This window comes from Amphiura filiformis, chromosome 3 (assembly GCF_039555335.1).
Source record: "Amphiura filiformis chromosome 3, Afil_fr2py, whole genome shotgun sequence".
NCBI lineage: Eukaryota > Metazoa > Echinodermata > Ophiuroidea > Amphilepidida > Amphiuridae > Amphiura > Amphiura filiformis.
The window spans coordinates 3,116,831-3,131,856 of record NC_092630.1 but is presented as its reverse complement, the minus strand read 5'-3'; the positions used below and the strand labels follow the sequence as shown (position 1 = coordinate 3,131,856).

Here is a 15,026-nt window from a genome sequence, read left to right as displayed (position 1 = left end):
AACCCAGACAAAGTAGCAAAATTTGATTTTACCAGATTTAAAATGCTGACTTTACAAGCTTTAAAATGATGTATCATATGCTAGAGTTACTCAATCTTCTGTCCTTCAAAAATCAATTTTCCTTTGTAAAATGTTTTGTTTTCTGTCATGTTTATTGAACTGTATCTATAATAGGGCCAAAAAAAATATTGTTGTGTTGCCCTCAAGTGGGAAAATGGGAAAGTTGGGCCGGACGGTCGGATTTTTTTTTTTTTTTTTTTTCAAACCTTCAGTTTTTAAAAATACCCTCAAATATTAAATAATACTTCTTCAATTAGGGGACATTTGTCAATTTATTTATTTATTTATTTATTTATTTATAACATTCGGCCGAAGCCAGGCTAATCCCAATAGTGCTCAGAGGCTACTAAATTTAAGGGACGCCATCCGGATATGAACGGGACAGGGATATGGGAAGAGGTCCGATTTTAGATGCAGGAGGAAAACCGGAGCACCCGGAGAAAAACCTGCGAGGACGAGCATGGATCGGCAACCAAACTCACATGTGGCGCTGCGGGGAATTGAATCTGGGCCACAGTGGTGAGAAGCGAGTGAGAAGACCACTACACTAACCCGCCCTGACTTCTGGATACCTGTTAGATATCAATTAAAGACTAGTCTTTCAATAAAATATTAATATTAAGTGAAAAACATTGATTTTTTTAACAAATCTGTAAAAATCATCATTCAAAAAAAAAAAAAAATGCAGACCCTGATTTTTCAGGATTTTGGGTCGGGCGGTTGAGGGCAACACAACAATTTTTTTTTGGCCTAGTGCTCTGGCGGCTTTGTCCAGGGTTTGACAGATCAGGTCACATTTGCAGAATCAACTGTATCCATAAAGAATACAAGAAGGTGTTGCCCTAAATGGACATACTTGGTGTAAACAGGTTTGTTTTAAACATTTTGTCGAATATTATCGGAATAATTCTGGTATACATTGTGCACAAGTATAGCCATAGCCATAACCCTAATCCTAACCCAACCCTAACCCTAACTCTAACTCTAAAAGATAGGGTGCGCAGAGTAAACCAGAATTGGACCACATTATCATTATTCAGATTTATTGCCATTGCTATTTTCAGTGATACTGACAGTACATCATCTGTATCTGATAACGATGAACATGAAATAGCCATAGCTATCCAAGCAGCAGAACTCTCAGCAAGACAGGAAGCAAGGTCACATTTCACAAGCTCTTGGGATTTGGTACACAGACTATTTGTGTGTATTGCTGGTATGTAATATATATGTTAACCCCATGGGCACTACTGCCTTTCTTACAGAGCCACTGATTGGTTTTACATTATATAATCATATCAGTAACCAATCAAAATAGAGCTTTTAGATTTCTTGGCACTTTTCATCTTCTGTCAGCCCTACTGACCCATTTTTACCATATCTCTGATTGGTTAAATACATCATATAATCCTCTTTGTAACCAATCAAAGTAGTTCTTAGAGGCCGATAATTAGGCAGGTAGTGCCCATAGGGTTAACACATCAGGAAAAGATGAAGTATGCACTTGTTTGACTGCAGTTTTCAGCAAGGTCCTTCTGCACTGCCCTACCGCTTTTACTGATTATCGCTTTAAAAAACTAGGTCAGGCTTGTGTTACTCGATGCTACGAAGCTTGTTCAGCGAATGTTGACGTGATTCTGTTAGCCGATCAGAACCCCACTTCTGTGTTTACGCTGTAAACAGCATTGCATCGGGGGACTGCTGAGGACCTTGGCGAATATTACAGTTATACTTTTTGTATTATTTGAATTTTGTTTAGGAATACACTTTGTTATCCTTGAGTGAACACGATCTCATTGGCCTATTCCATTTAAAATACACCTGTGGAAGATTTTGGAAATATCTTTCACAGGGGAGAATGAATTTCAAATGCAGAGATGTCACTTTTCCTGATTTATCAGGAATTCCTGATTTTTGCCATTTTTAGCCAAATATTCAGGGTTTTTTTGGCAGTGAATGAGTGGCTACGCTTCGCAACTTCCTGATTTTTTTCAACAAGCAAATGGCATCTCTGCAAATGGAATGAACACATTAAGCAGCTCCATTTGAAACTCACCCTCCCTCTGTGGAAGATTCAGGTTGAATCTTTCTCAGAAGGTGTATGAAATTCTAATGGAGCTGCCTAATGTGTTCATTCCATTTGAAATTCATACTCCCCATGTGGAAGATATTTCTGAAATCTTCTACAGGGGGAGTGTGGATTTTAAATGGAATAGTCCATTGGTTACAAAAACAAGACTTTGATAAAATCCATACTACATGCATATTCTACATTAATATTCTGAACATATTCACAGACAGATACTTCTGTATTACCTGCACATGCGTCTCATACGTAATGTACACACTTTACGTAAAATGAGAAAAAAAAAAAAAGTGAGATGCACATGTAGTAAGTTTACTCTCAATCCATATATGTGACACGATCTGGTCCATGGGGGCCAAAGGCGGCAAATTTGAAACTGAGATAAAGGTAAAAATATGGAATAAAAAACAATAAAATACATAAGAAGAAATAGACATCAAAAAACGTCATAACTTTAGAACCAAATATGCTAGACCTTCGGTGTTTTCAGTAAATGAGAGCCTATTGTATGTGTATTTTAATAATTACAGGAACTCAATTTTCAAAAATGCCTCCTTTGGCCCCTATGGACCAGATTGTGTCACATATATGCAGATTCATTTATATAGTATTAATAAAAAAGCTGCAGTTTTTCATTCATGTTACTTACTTTGTTTGTTAATGCCAACAGGTGTTGCAGATCAACTCCAAACAAACTATGCCAGTGATTTAAGAAACATCCTGAAAGCCGTGTTTGAAATCACAGCTAATCCGCACAAACCATTCGACGAACCTGAAATGAACTCTGTACAAACCGACGCCACCACAAACTCTGACGTGCAGTCGCCAAGCACAGAGGGACGGTCGGAGATATCGTCTCCAGACCAAAATATTGATGAGCATAGACCAGAGATTGATAACGCATATGGGATCATTCCAGGTGCTGAAGAAGCTCCTTTTGATAATGAGATAACAGTTGTGATGGATTTAATGGGGGATCAGCCAAAAACTGAAAATCTGCTACAGATGGACACAGATGAATTGAATGTGACAAAATTGAAATTGGCCCCATTAGAAAAGGGGGAATCATTGGAAATGGGGTCTACAGTTTCAGATTCATCAGATCATAGCCAAGAGGAAGATTTGCCTGCAGATCAAATGGAACCATGTGATGTTGGTAGCAAAGATGCAGATGATGAAGTGTTCTTCTTAAATTTAGAGGATGAAAACAACGGACAAAATGATAATGAAATGCTGTTAAATGAAAACAAAAAAGTAGACAGTAGTAGAGGAAATAATGCTGATGATGTTGAACAAATTAAGTGTCAGCAACAGCCAAGTGCAACAGCAGCTGTTGATGAAGAACATAGAAAGAAAGAAGATCCACTAAAGCATCAAGAAGAAATTGTAAGTGACAATCAGCAACTCCCAGTAACTAATCATCAGCAGCAAGGTGCTGATGAACAGATTGAACTACAGCAAAGCATAAGTACAAGCGATGTAGAACCAAGAGACAATGATAAGGCTCATCAGCAAGTTGATAAGGAGGAACCAGAACTAGAAACAAAAGAAAGTGGTGGAGATGGTGACAAGACAGTTGATGCAACACCAGTGGTTGCTAATGAAGGTGGTGAGTCTGTGGTAGCTGTCACAGATGAGAGAACTCTTGAAAGTAGTGACTCTGAGGCAGTTGTGACAGAAATTAAAGTTCCCGAAGGTAGTGATTCTGTGGCAGATACCACAGAACAGGAAACTCTTGAAGATAGTGACTCTGTGGTAGGTGTTACAGAACAGAAAGCTTCTGAAGGTGTTGACTCGACAACATATATTACAGAAGAGATAGCTACAGAAGGCAGTGACTCTGCAGCAGCTATCACTGATCAGAAAACTCCTGAAGATAGTGACTCTAAGACAGCTGTGACAGATCAGAAGAGTCCTGAAGGTGACAAAACTCTGACGGTCGTGATGGAACAGAAAGCTCCTGAAGATGGCGACTCTGCAACAGCTGTGATGAAACAGAAAGATGACAAATCTCTGGCAGTGGTACAGAAAGCTTTATCAGATAGTGACCTTGCGACAGCTGTGTTGGATAAGAAAAGTCCTGATGGTGACAAATCTGTGACGATTGCGACGGACGAGAAAGCTCCTGTAAAGGATGAGTCCATGGTCGCTGTAAAACCGAAAAAGAAACGACACAGGAGTGGGGATCTGAGCAGAAGACCTGTATTGTTTGAAGGTAAGAACAGTTGGATAAATAAAACAAACTGAAACATGTGTCAGGTGAGAATATGATGAGTAGAAAATTGATGTATAAAGGAGAGTGATGTTAAAACAAAATCTGGAGGAACTGTTATCTTGTTAATTATTCTATTGATGTACACTCCATATAGAGGTTGTACTGTTTGCAAATGTAGATTAGAGGTTAATGACTGCGCATCAGTTGTTTTGAGGGTATTGTGAAATATCTAAACATTGTGCTTTGGACCGAGGGATATTCCTCGGTCCAAAGCACAATGTTTAGATATTTCACAATACCCTCAAAATAACTGATGCAAAATCATTAACCTCATTCATACACGCCACTTTTCACTTTTTTTAAATTCAATTTACGTCACATTTTCTTCTTTTAATTTGAAAACAGAACACAATTTTAACTTAATTTGTCGTTTTCCCTGTAAAAAATCGAATAGCCCATTAAGGAAATACCGCTAGCGACCAATCACACTAGCAGACAATCATGCGATGTCCAAATACGGCGGCCAGCGTCCGCGTAAATTGTTCGATCGCATAACACGTCACATAACACGGTCATTGTAGAGCGTACTTTTAGCTACGTCACGAGACGTGGTCATTATACTTTTTCAATGACCTGCAATTGCATCAGCGTATTTAAAAGTTATTATCTGTGATTGGATCGCACTTGCTGCGTATATTAATGAGGTTATGAATAAATATTAGCTCACTACATGTTTCTCATGTTATATTACTACAGAACCGCCTCTATGGGTTCCTGATGAGGAGTGCAATCAGTGCACATCATGTCAATCTTTGTTTACCATGATAAGAAGAAAACATCACTGTAGAAACTGTGGCAAGGTAGGTGCAATGATGCTCACTGAAAGGAAATATTTAAGGGTGTATGGAGTTGATCTAAAATGATACACTTTGATTTATATGGAATATATCAAAGTGGAAATTGTTTATAAAAGAGAGGCACACATGAGGAATCATAAATGGTCGCATGTCATAAGTTGGGTATGCAAAAAGGGTGGAGGGATTACACTTTTGTGAAAATTGCGATACAAATTTGAATGGCTTTCCGTAACCCCATATCCTACAGCAGTGGTTGATACCTCAAGCCTAATTTTATACTCTTTCAGTCTACTGAAGCATATGATTATACACCAATCCGAGAAGCGTTTACTGTATTTGGCCCTCTATTGACGGTACCACAGTTGTACCAGTGCGGGAGATTTAACTTGTTCAATGAATTCATGATCATGTATTGAAAATCACTGTTGTGTACAATTCTGTATAGCACACTAACAAGTAAATGATAGAACCCCCGACCTTGGGACACCGCAGTTTTACGTGCAGGCAGGGTCGGGGACACCGCAGTAATGGCTTAGTCGGATTGGTGTATACATTATTCAGCAAAAAGATCACATCAGTTGAAATGAAAAATGCCAGGGGTGGAGGAGCAGGTGGATGTGGAGCAGGCGGATGTGGGAGTGTGCAATAGGGCCTATGTGAAAATTCACATGTCAGCATGTCAAAACTACAGGTTACTTTTTCAAATCTAGTGAGGGTATGATGTATTGACAGCTTTGAATGTTGAATTTGTACAACTAAAACAATTACTGACTACTTTTGTTACCAATGTGTTATTATTTTTTGAGAAAAATGCAAAAATAGTCACAAATTTATCAAGGGTATAGTACCACCTTAAAGGGTATCATGTTCCATTTTTTTCATTTTCATTTTTATTTTTAATGAAATCCTAGTTGAATATCAGTATTTTTAGCTACGTATGCTAATGTACATTTCTCTTCTTGATATTCATTTCCTCAATAATAGAATAACCGTCTCGCTAGTTACTCGTAAAAATGTCATTGACCTTCACAATGTAATTAACATACATACAATTATTTCAAATAGTTCATTTGAAGCATTGATGTATTGAGAACATATCCTCCAAATCTGATGACATTCTTGCATAAAATAAAAATTTCAGAGTCATTTTTGTAATTTAGGTCCGATTTGAGAAAAATGCATTTGAAAATTGAGATTTACATAGACACCTGTGTATTAATTAATTAGTAATTAAGCATTATCTCAATAATTAAGCATGTGTTAAGGTTAAAAATGGTGTTAATTATTAGAGGTTGTCAATATATACAACATATCAAAAAATAATTTTTTTGTCATTTTTGACCATGTAATGGAAATTGTACCCAACTTATGACATGCGACCAAATGCGAATAAATTATGAAAATACATGGTATGGCAGCAACACATTTGTGGACTTGTAGAATAGTAGAGCCAGTGGCGGCGCCAGGAATTTTTTTTTGGGGGGGGGGGAGGTAGGCAAAGTGAATTTCAGGGTTGCCGCAAAAAGTGGAAATTTACGTGAATTGGGGTTTTGCCTCAAAAGTGGGGGGGCAAGAAAATATGTGCTTTCCCCCTGTAGGGCCGCCACTGAGTAGAGCTGTTTCTACAAATAAGCGTGTTATGTTTGAAGGTAAATACAAAGTATCTCCTAATGGCTGACATGTGAGGTGAGATGTAATTACACCAATGCACCTACCCACCTTGATTCAATGCAATTCATAGTCTTTTGAATTTTGTTCCTAATTTACTTTCCATACTTTACCGTCACAGATTTTCTGTAGTCGTTGTTCAGCCAACTGTGTACCATTGCCCAAATTTGGACAGGAGAAACCGGTGCGCGTTTGCAACAGGTGTTACATGTTCCAAGTCACGCCTTTCCAACACTGAGCGCTGTGAATGATGTAGCTGTAGGTGACAGGAGAGATGGGTAGGTAAGCTTAACAACTGCAAGCCCAGAAGTCAGATCTTGGCTGTCGTTTACAGATTGCGCTGACTGAGTGGTGAATACAGGTTGGCCAAGGTAACCCACTGAAAGCCCAGAAGTTATTAACTTTTTGCTGTTCGTAGGCATGGCTAACTTCATGATCTGATCAAGATGATCTGCCTTGATGATCTGACCTTGTGTCAGCGTGGCAATTGCCATGGCAATCACCCCTACGGAGTTCCTCCAGGAGTTTCAGAAACACATACAAATACATACAAGGACAGCTTGGTGAACTAGTTTGATCAAAATTAAAGGTGGTCATGTAAAGCAAGGGATAAACTATATTTTGCTGGTATTTGTGTACTGTTCTATAGTGTGTCACATCTTGAAGTTGAGGGTAACGTCATGTTGGATTTCACAGTGGCAGATTGGAATTGATGCGTTTATGTGGTTGTGTGGCGGTGTACGGGCAAATCATACCCCATGATGGACTTGGTTATCGCGCATGATTCAAATCTGTCACTGCAAAATCCAACATGGCGTTACTCTCAACTTGAAACAAGGCACACTATAACCTATTGATTTTGATGAAAGATAGCCAGTGGCGCAGATGTTTAGCCTTAAGGTCGGTCCAAGTGGTTGATTCTAAGATCAAGTGGTGGAAGCCCAAAATATTTTTAATGTCGATGTCACTTGTATTCCAGACCAAATATTACATACTGACAGATGTTAAACCCAGGGTGTAATACATAGTGACAGATGTTGATTGCAAATTTATCAAAAAACAGGCATCGGGAAATTGTATTGGGCATAGATTATAAGCTTGCCATTAATGTTCAGCAATTCATGTGTCTATTAAAAGTAGACCTTTGAAAGATATTTTCAAAACATTAAAATGTAGTAAAATCATACATCTTATATTATGTAATAGATTGCCAAAGTTATCCGTCACTATGTCTTGCGCAATTTTTTTGAGAACTCAACATCCGTCACTATGGATTTTAAAGTGCAGATCCGTCACTATGTAATATACCCGACGAATTCGCTCTAAAAAAACTAGACTGTTTGTTGGCTCTAAAAAATTCCAACTATTTTAGAGAAATTCTCTTGTTTCAGACATACTTGAGAAGAATCTGTGTGAAAATACTTGGGTATTTTATGAACAATGGCTCCTGGATTCAGGTTATGAGCATCATTGATTGATCAATTAATCACATCGTATATTACATAAGTCCAATTGTATTATTTACTACCATGTGTCCTGTGACTGTATATAGCTCCTTAATACTATTTATTGAATATCAATGCAGTAATATTTAAGATAATTGTAGTCCATGCATGTAGGACTTGAATTCAGTTATAGGGATTGGTGCAGATTTTGAGAAGGGTGCCCTAAATGACCAAATATTGAAGTTGATGAACAGGAAAGTGGCCTTCCATTGTGTTCAGATCACTACAAGATTCCTATTGGGGCCACCTGCACAGGTACACCATCGCCAAGGTACCTGACTGGTACACACAGAGTACCTACACAGTACCAATATTGCTACTGCACAAGACCCACCAGTAGTGGTACTGCACTGGTACTACACTGGTACTCCCCTGGTACTGCACAGTACCAGCTAAGTACCTTAGCGACGGTGTACCTGTGCAGGCGGCCTCAACAATAGGAATCTTGTAGTGTAACCAGCAGTGGCGTACCGATCATGAGTTGGGGGGTACTCAAAATACTAGAACAAAATGTATCATTGGCATCTTCCTTTCGTGGCAAATTGCAAATTTGTACGCATAAGGTGTAATGTGTGCATATGTCCTGGTGAAGTCAATTTGGTAGTGGGTTTAGTCGGACAATTTTGCCTCCTGTGGGAATTTTACCCACTGCACCACTGGTGACCAGAGGAAACAAGGGCCAGGTTAACTTTTTTGTACAAAATATGTTGATCTTTTTTATTTCATATCTGTATCTTGACACATATTGGTCCCCCTTCGCAGGGTACAGGGTTACCAAAATATTTTTGCCCAAATCGTGGGTCAAATTAGTGAAAAGTTGCCCAATATTTTTCTTAAAGCCATAATGTATGATGAAAATTGTAACATGAAATTGGTTATTTTTCCAAACCTTATTTTTTTTGCATATTTGTAATGTTTACACATGTCCCAACTTGTACCTTTAAAATGGAATCAGTCAAATTTGTTGTGTTTGTCGGTCAACAGAGCAAGTCATAATTCATAATTATGACTTTATGTCCTCCTATAGAACTGCATGTTAAACGGCCAAAATAAGCAGTAGAGTTTCTTTCACTTTGCCTTGTTATTTCAGCTTAAAATAGACAGAAACTCTTCCCGACAATTATTACTAGTATTAATTCAGCATTTTTAGTATCGAAGAACAAATCTAAAATTAAGGCGATTTGCGCGGAAAATAATAGCAAATTGCGCGGAGATTGCGCGGAACTTTTTTTCAGTGCAAATCATGTATCCCTCCTCATAGGAAAAAAAATAGCCAATTGCGCGGAAAAAAAGTTCCGCACAAATCGCCTGTCCCTGCATGTGTTCATGATACCTGGGCCTATAATGGCTCTTGGCAGTCCTGTGAAATGGGGTTCAGTGGACAGATCCAAAACATAATTTAAGAACAAAGGGTCAAAATCACTACCAATCCCTTTAAAGGGCATTTCGTGATCCATAGCATCATCCCCCACATTTCTCAGGCTACATAATATGTATGTACAAAACATTTCTTGCAGATTAATTCATTCAGCAAAATTATCGTGAAATTTGAATAACGCTTCTGGTACACCAGAACGAAATTACAACACATTGTCTATTGAGCAGTGTACTACACATAATCATTAGCGCCAATCCGGCTTGGATTGACGCCCATGCACATAGTCATGCATAACTCACAAACGCAAAATCAGAATCAACTGAAATTTAGGGATTAAGCTTTTTTTGTGGATAACTACTGAAAAATATCATAAAAAGAGGATGCTAGGATCACAAAATACTCCTTTAAGTATACTGATACATATGTATACAAGTTCCAGGGTCAGAATTTTGGCGTGAAACCGAGAATCAATACTCGCAAAGATTCTTGTTAACAGATTTCGTGAATCAATGTTGATTCTCGTAAACTGTTGTAGTTTACACAGAAGTTGATTTGCAAGATTCAAATGAATTTCACAAATTTCTGACCCTGAGTTGAGTTGTAAATAGATATTTGGTGCTGTACATTATAACCATTATAATGTCAATTATGCCTGCTTCCATTTTACATTTAATTAGCGGTGATGACCTAATTAACAAAATTGTATCAACCAAATTAATATTATAAATTGCAAATGATGAATTTTGCTTGACACTGTTGATAGAGTAGAAATAATCAAACTAGACAATATTTAAATCTAATAATATTATAAAGATGGTTGATTTCTTTATTGATATGTTATAGCAATCTTTAAAAAAATAAGATTAATATGTAGAAATTAAAAACTGTGTGTAAATATGTAAAATATAATTGATGAGTAAACCTAATGAAAGATAATAGCATTTAGTTAGACACAGAAGGTGCCTCCATTGACCCATTGAACAGTCATCTCAAAACAAGGTTCTACCTGCAAAGTGCACGTTCTGTGCATGTGCACCGTGCACGCCTTTCAAACGCATTCTTTAATTACTGTATACACTTTGCAAAGGCCGCCTGCTAAAAAAGCATGGAAAACATAATTAAACTTTATGTACTTGGGTTTATAGGGAGAACCTCGTTTTGGTAGCAAGATGGTGGATCCAAGATAGTAAGGGCACATTTTAAAGGTTTAAATGTTTGGTTTGATACGGCTAATCTGATTGTAGAGCTGGCGCCATATTGGGCTGTTCTATTTGAAATTTGCAGTATCCCTGTGGAAGATTTTAGGAAAGTCTTCCACAGGGGGAGTATGTTTTTCAAATAGATTATCCGAATAATTTGTAACCAGTACTCTCCCTATATATGGCTTTATCTATATCTTCCTCAACTGGAGTGAGTATTTTTCTAATGAAAGTTCCGCAATTGTGAAACCAATGCTCTCTCTGTTGAAGATTTTGTGTAAATGTTCCACAAGGGGCGTGTGCATTTCATATGGAATAGCCCTTTTAATAGGATACCAAAGATTTCCTTTCCTCTGTTGTGTAATTTTTAGCAATTTTGAAAACAAACCATTTATTGATATATTTCAGAGCCATCCATAAGACACAAAAAACCTTGTAAAATATCACCAAAATCTGAAAGATCTGAACAAAGTTTTTGCAAACACATTTTCTAAAAATGTTCGGCCAAAAAACGGCTGATTTTACATGATTTTAGAAAAATAAAAAAATAAAAATTCCCAAAAACGCAAATTTCTGGGTCAGTCGGGCCCGAAGAACAGTTTTTTTTCCAAGGGGTATTCTATACTGAACAGCTCTTTCTAGAGCCACCATTTCCCTAGATGGCAAGGTACAAACATTTGGAGGAAACTTTTGGTAATTTGAGGGAAAATTTGCTTTTCCTAATAAAGAAATACATAACAAAGTCTGGGAAATATTGCTTCTTTTGTTGGAAATTTCTTCCTGGAAAATAGACATTTGTTTTTCTAGATCTTGAATTAGAGGTACCTGTGTAAGCGTAATCAATGAAAAAAGCAATGAAATTTCATAACAAGCTTGGTAATTTTATTTATTAAAAAAAAATTGTTTCGGCATACATGGCATAGACTTGCAGTATTTTTCTTGCTTCATAATCTCAATTGTATTTGCTTCGTAACTGTTTATTTATCTTGTTATCGTTACAATTCATTTGGACAAAGTATTAGACAATATAGGGCTGTTCCATTTGAAATCCATACACCCCCACGTAAGACATGACCTTCCTCTGCCACACAGGAAGTGTGAAATCTATACCCTCTGTTGGATATTAAGCTCATGTCTTCCGTAGGGGGTGTATGGATTTCAACTGGAATAGCCCCTTGTTACAATTCAGTTTGACAAAGTATTAGACAATAGTCATATCTTTAGCTTAAGTTCTGTATTATTATGTTACCCGGTATTGAAACCTATGTTGTGCAATACTACTAATATAGTTTATTTTCCTACTTAATAACAGTAATCTTGTTGTGCACATTTCTTTTCCTATAACTCTTTTATACTTGGTAAATTATGCCCATATAGTTTTTTTTAAATATTACTTTTGTACTTAACCACATATGTATTATGATCAAGCAACATTGGTTTCATTCTATCATTCAATATTTTTACCCATGTGACAGACAAAAGTCTTCATTGAAATTGGACTTCCAGTTTCTGAGATGAATGTTTTTTGACCTTATTCCAAACAAAAAACTATTTGCCTATCACAAATACTTTCGACTGCATCGCAAAATCAGTTTTAGCGACAAATGAGACACCGTAATCATGCCGCAAACAACTCGTTAATCACTGCTATAGTTTGTCAAGACATTCACCATATATTAACAGAGATCAGGTTTAGGGGCGAGCGCGTGCCCTCTATTTTTTTTTTTACTAGCAAAGGGCGCCGGCCTAACTTAAAAATACAAAAATGAAAGAAATTCAAAAACATTAACAAATTCGGCCATGAACAGCAAACAATGGGCCAAAACCGTTTAGTTTTCGAGGGGGTAACCCCCTTAACACCATTTTTTTGTCGTCGACCAAAAGGCGCCCCCTCTATCAAAAATTCCTGGATCCGCCCCTGCCACCAGAGGTGTGCCTGATAAGGAGGGGTGCACAAGAAAAAGAAGAAATATTCCTTGTTCTTAGTACAGTTTAATTCGCTTACATTTGGTAAACACCTGAAAATAGTTTATCTGAAAATTGGAAGTCTGTAGGAACCCTGAGTTATATTTTATAGAAGATGGAATAGAAATATCAGTTGTGTCTCAAATCAGTTTGACCAACAAACGAGACATTGTAATCATGTCACAAAACAACTCACTATAGACGAATCCAACGAGCCAAGTCATGGTCAGGATTTGGTCTGCCATTATTGGGACCCCGCATGCACCAAACAGGTGTTGTGAGTGCCCAATTGGGTGGATTAAACCCGCTTAAAATTCAATGTTAGATTCTTTTTTGTGTTGTAAACTGTCATCATTCTTGGTGATAGAATGCAGTTTACCCTTCAGTTTACCCGCATCATTTGTGACCGTCCACGGCGAATGAGCCGTAAATTCCTCCCCCGGTCAATTTTGATTTATTTCGTGTTTAAAAATAAACCTTCACGAACTTAAAAATGGTATATCATTGTATTCCCCACGATATCCAGAAGCGGGTTATGGTTTGATAAACTTGGCTCCTTCAACAAAATTATAGCTTTTTACGCTTTTACATGTGTCTCTTTTTCCACATTGCTGGCAATAAATATCAAACAGTCATAATTGGCGGTCATTTCAAATCATCCCCAAGTCAACGAGGTTTAAGAAAGTTCTCTCATTGTTAATTGTTGGTTATGCATACCTGTACAAAATACAATGCCTGGTAACCCACCACTTGAACAGGATTTAGCAAAAGCAAACAAAGACCAGAGCTATTAAAAGTTCTATAGCCATCTAAGGTAGAAGCTTATTATCCACTTCAACAATAGGATTATTGATTAGTTTTGACTATCAAAATGAGTCAGATGTCGGGCCAGCTTAAGTTACCGATGAATACGACCTTCGTACACATTTTACATCATAACTCGGAATACAATTTAGGGAATTTACGGCTCATTTGTGCTGCCAGGTCACATTTCACATTTTAGGTGAGATAGCTGGGTCCCCGTCGCGGCTATGGCTGCCATTGAGGTGTAGGAATGCGTGAAATTGGATTTGTCTATATAAAGGGTTTTTTTATAATTGGCCCTTTCCTGCTGTTGATGTTGTTTTGGCTCGGCCAACTCCAATCAGGCCGGAATTAGCAAAGCGGAAACCTGAAATGGAGGCAAAATATTTGAATTACATTTTCGCAGTATTCAAAGTAACTATGGACTACTAAGACTTGGTACAGTACAGTACTTGTAAAATAGAATTACATTTAACTTCTTGCTAATTTTAATCTGCATAATTAATTAGGACTAATTTGTTGACAAATTAAAATGAGCTTGTAATTAGTAAGCAGATTGAAATTAGCAAAATGGTAAATATAATTTGCTTTTATTGTACTTGTACTGCATATGCACCAAGTCTCAAGTTAGACCTGCAGTTAGATAGTCTTTACTAATCTAAACATGTCACCCACCTTTAATATGGGAATTGACCCAATTGATGATAATTCTTACTGTACACAAAATGAATGCTGTGCAAGTTAGGCATAAGATCTATTCAACAGACTAACTGTACATTTGTATACTCTTACAGTTTGTGTTAACTCAATTAAACTTTGAGCATCCAAAATTACTCCAAGAACAATGCATTTATTTTATAAAGGGTATTCATTATTCAGCAACAATGCAATATTTTCTACATATCTTGTGATAGTATTATATCTTATTATTGGGCCATGTACAAGTAGTAGCAATAGGCAATTTAGGGGTTGAGGTTGACAGATTGACCATTTATCTATTACCCATAATACATAGCATTTTTGCAAACAATGTCAGTATGTACAGAAAGCCAACTGCTGTGTGTGCAGAAAGTAAGTTATAACATAGCAATGCATTGTGGGATATTATGGCCAAATCATTAATTGCTAAAGTTTGTTTGGCTTATAATAGGCGAAAAAAATATGACTCTTAGTCTTAACACCGTGTATTGATATTGAATGGCATGCACGCAGTTGGGTGTAGCACTTACGCTAGTTGTGCATTGTGTAATGCAAGACTGGCACACGCTTATGTGAATTTACGCAACTAT

The 15,026-nt window shown here is 37.2% G+C and overlaps 1 protein-coding gene across 1 annotated transcript in view; it reads left to right on the top strand.

Annotated features, from left to right (window-relative positions):
• The window catches only part of LOC140147017 (lateral signaling target protein 2 homolog), a 48,911-nt gene extending 38,112 nt beyond the window's left edge, over window positions 1-10,799 (top strand). Inside the window, exons 12-15 of the mRNA XM_072168789.1 lie at window positions 1,125-1,276; window positions 2,817-4,361; window positions 5,118-5,221; window positions 7,008-10,799. Of these exons, the coding sequence (XP_072024890.1) occupies window positions 1,125-1,276; window positions 2,817-4,361; window positions 5,118-5,221; window positions 7,008-7,124 (1,918 nt within the window). The 3' untranslated portion in view covers window positions 7,125-10,799. The remainder of the gene's footprint in view (window positions 1-1,124; window positions 1,277-2,816; window positions 4,362-5,117; window positions 5,222-7,007) is intronic.
• Window positions 10,800-15,026: the final 4,227 nt, after the last annotated feature.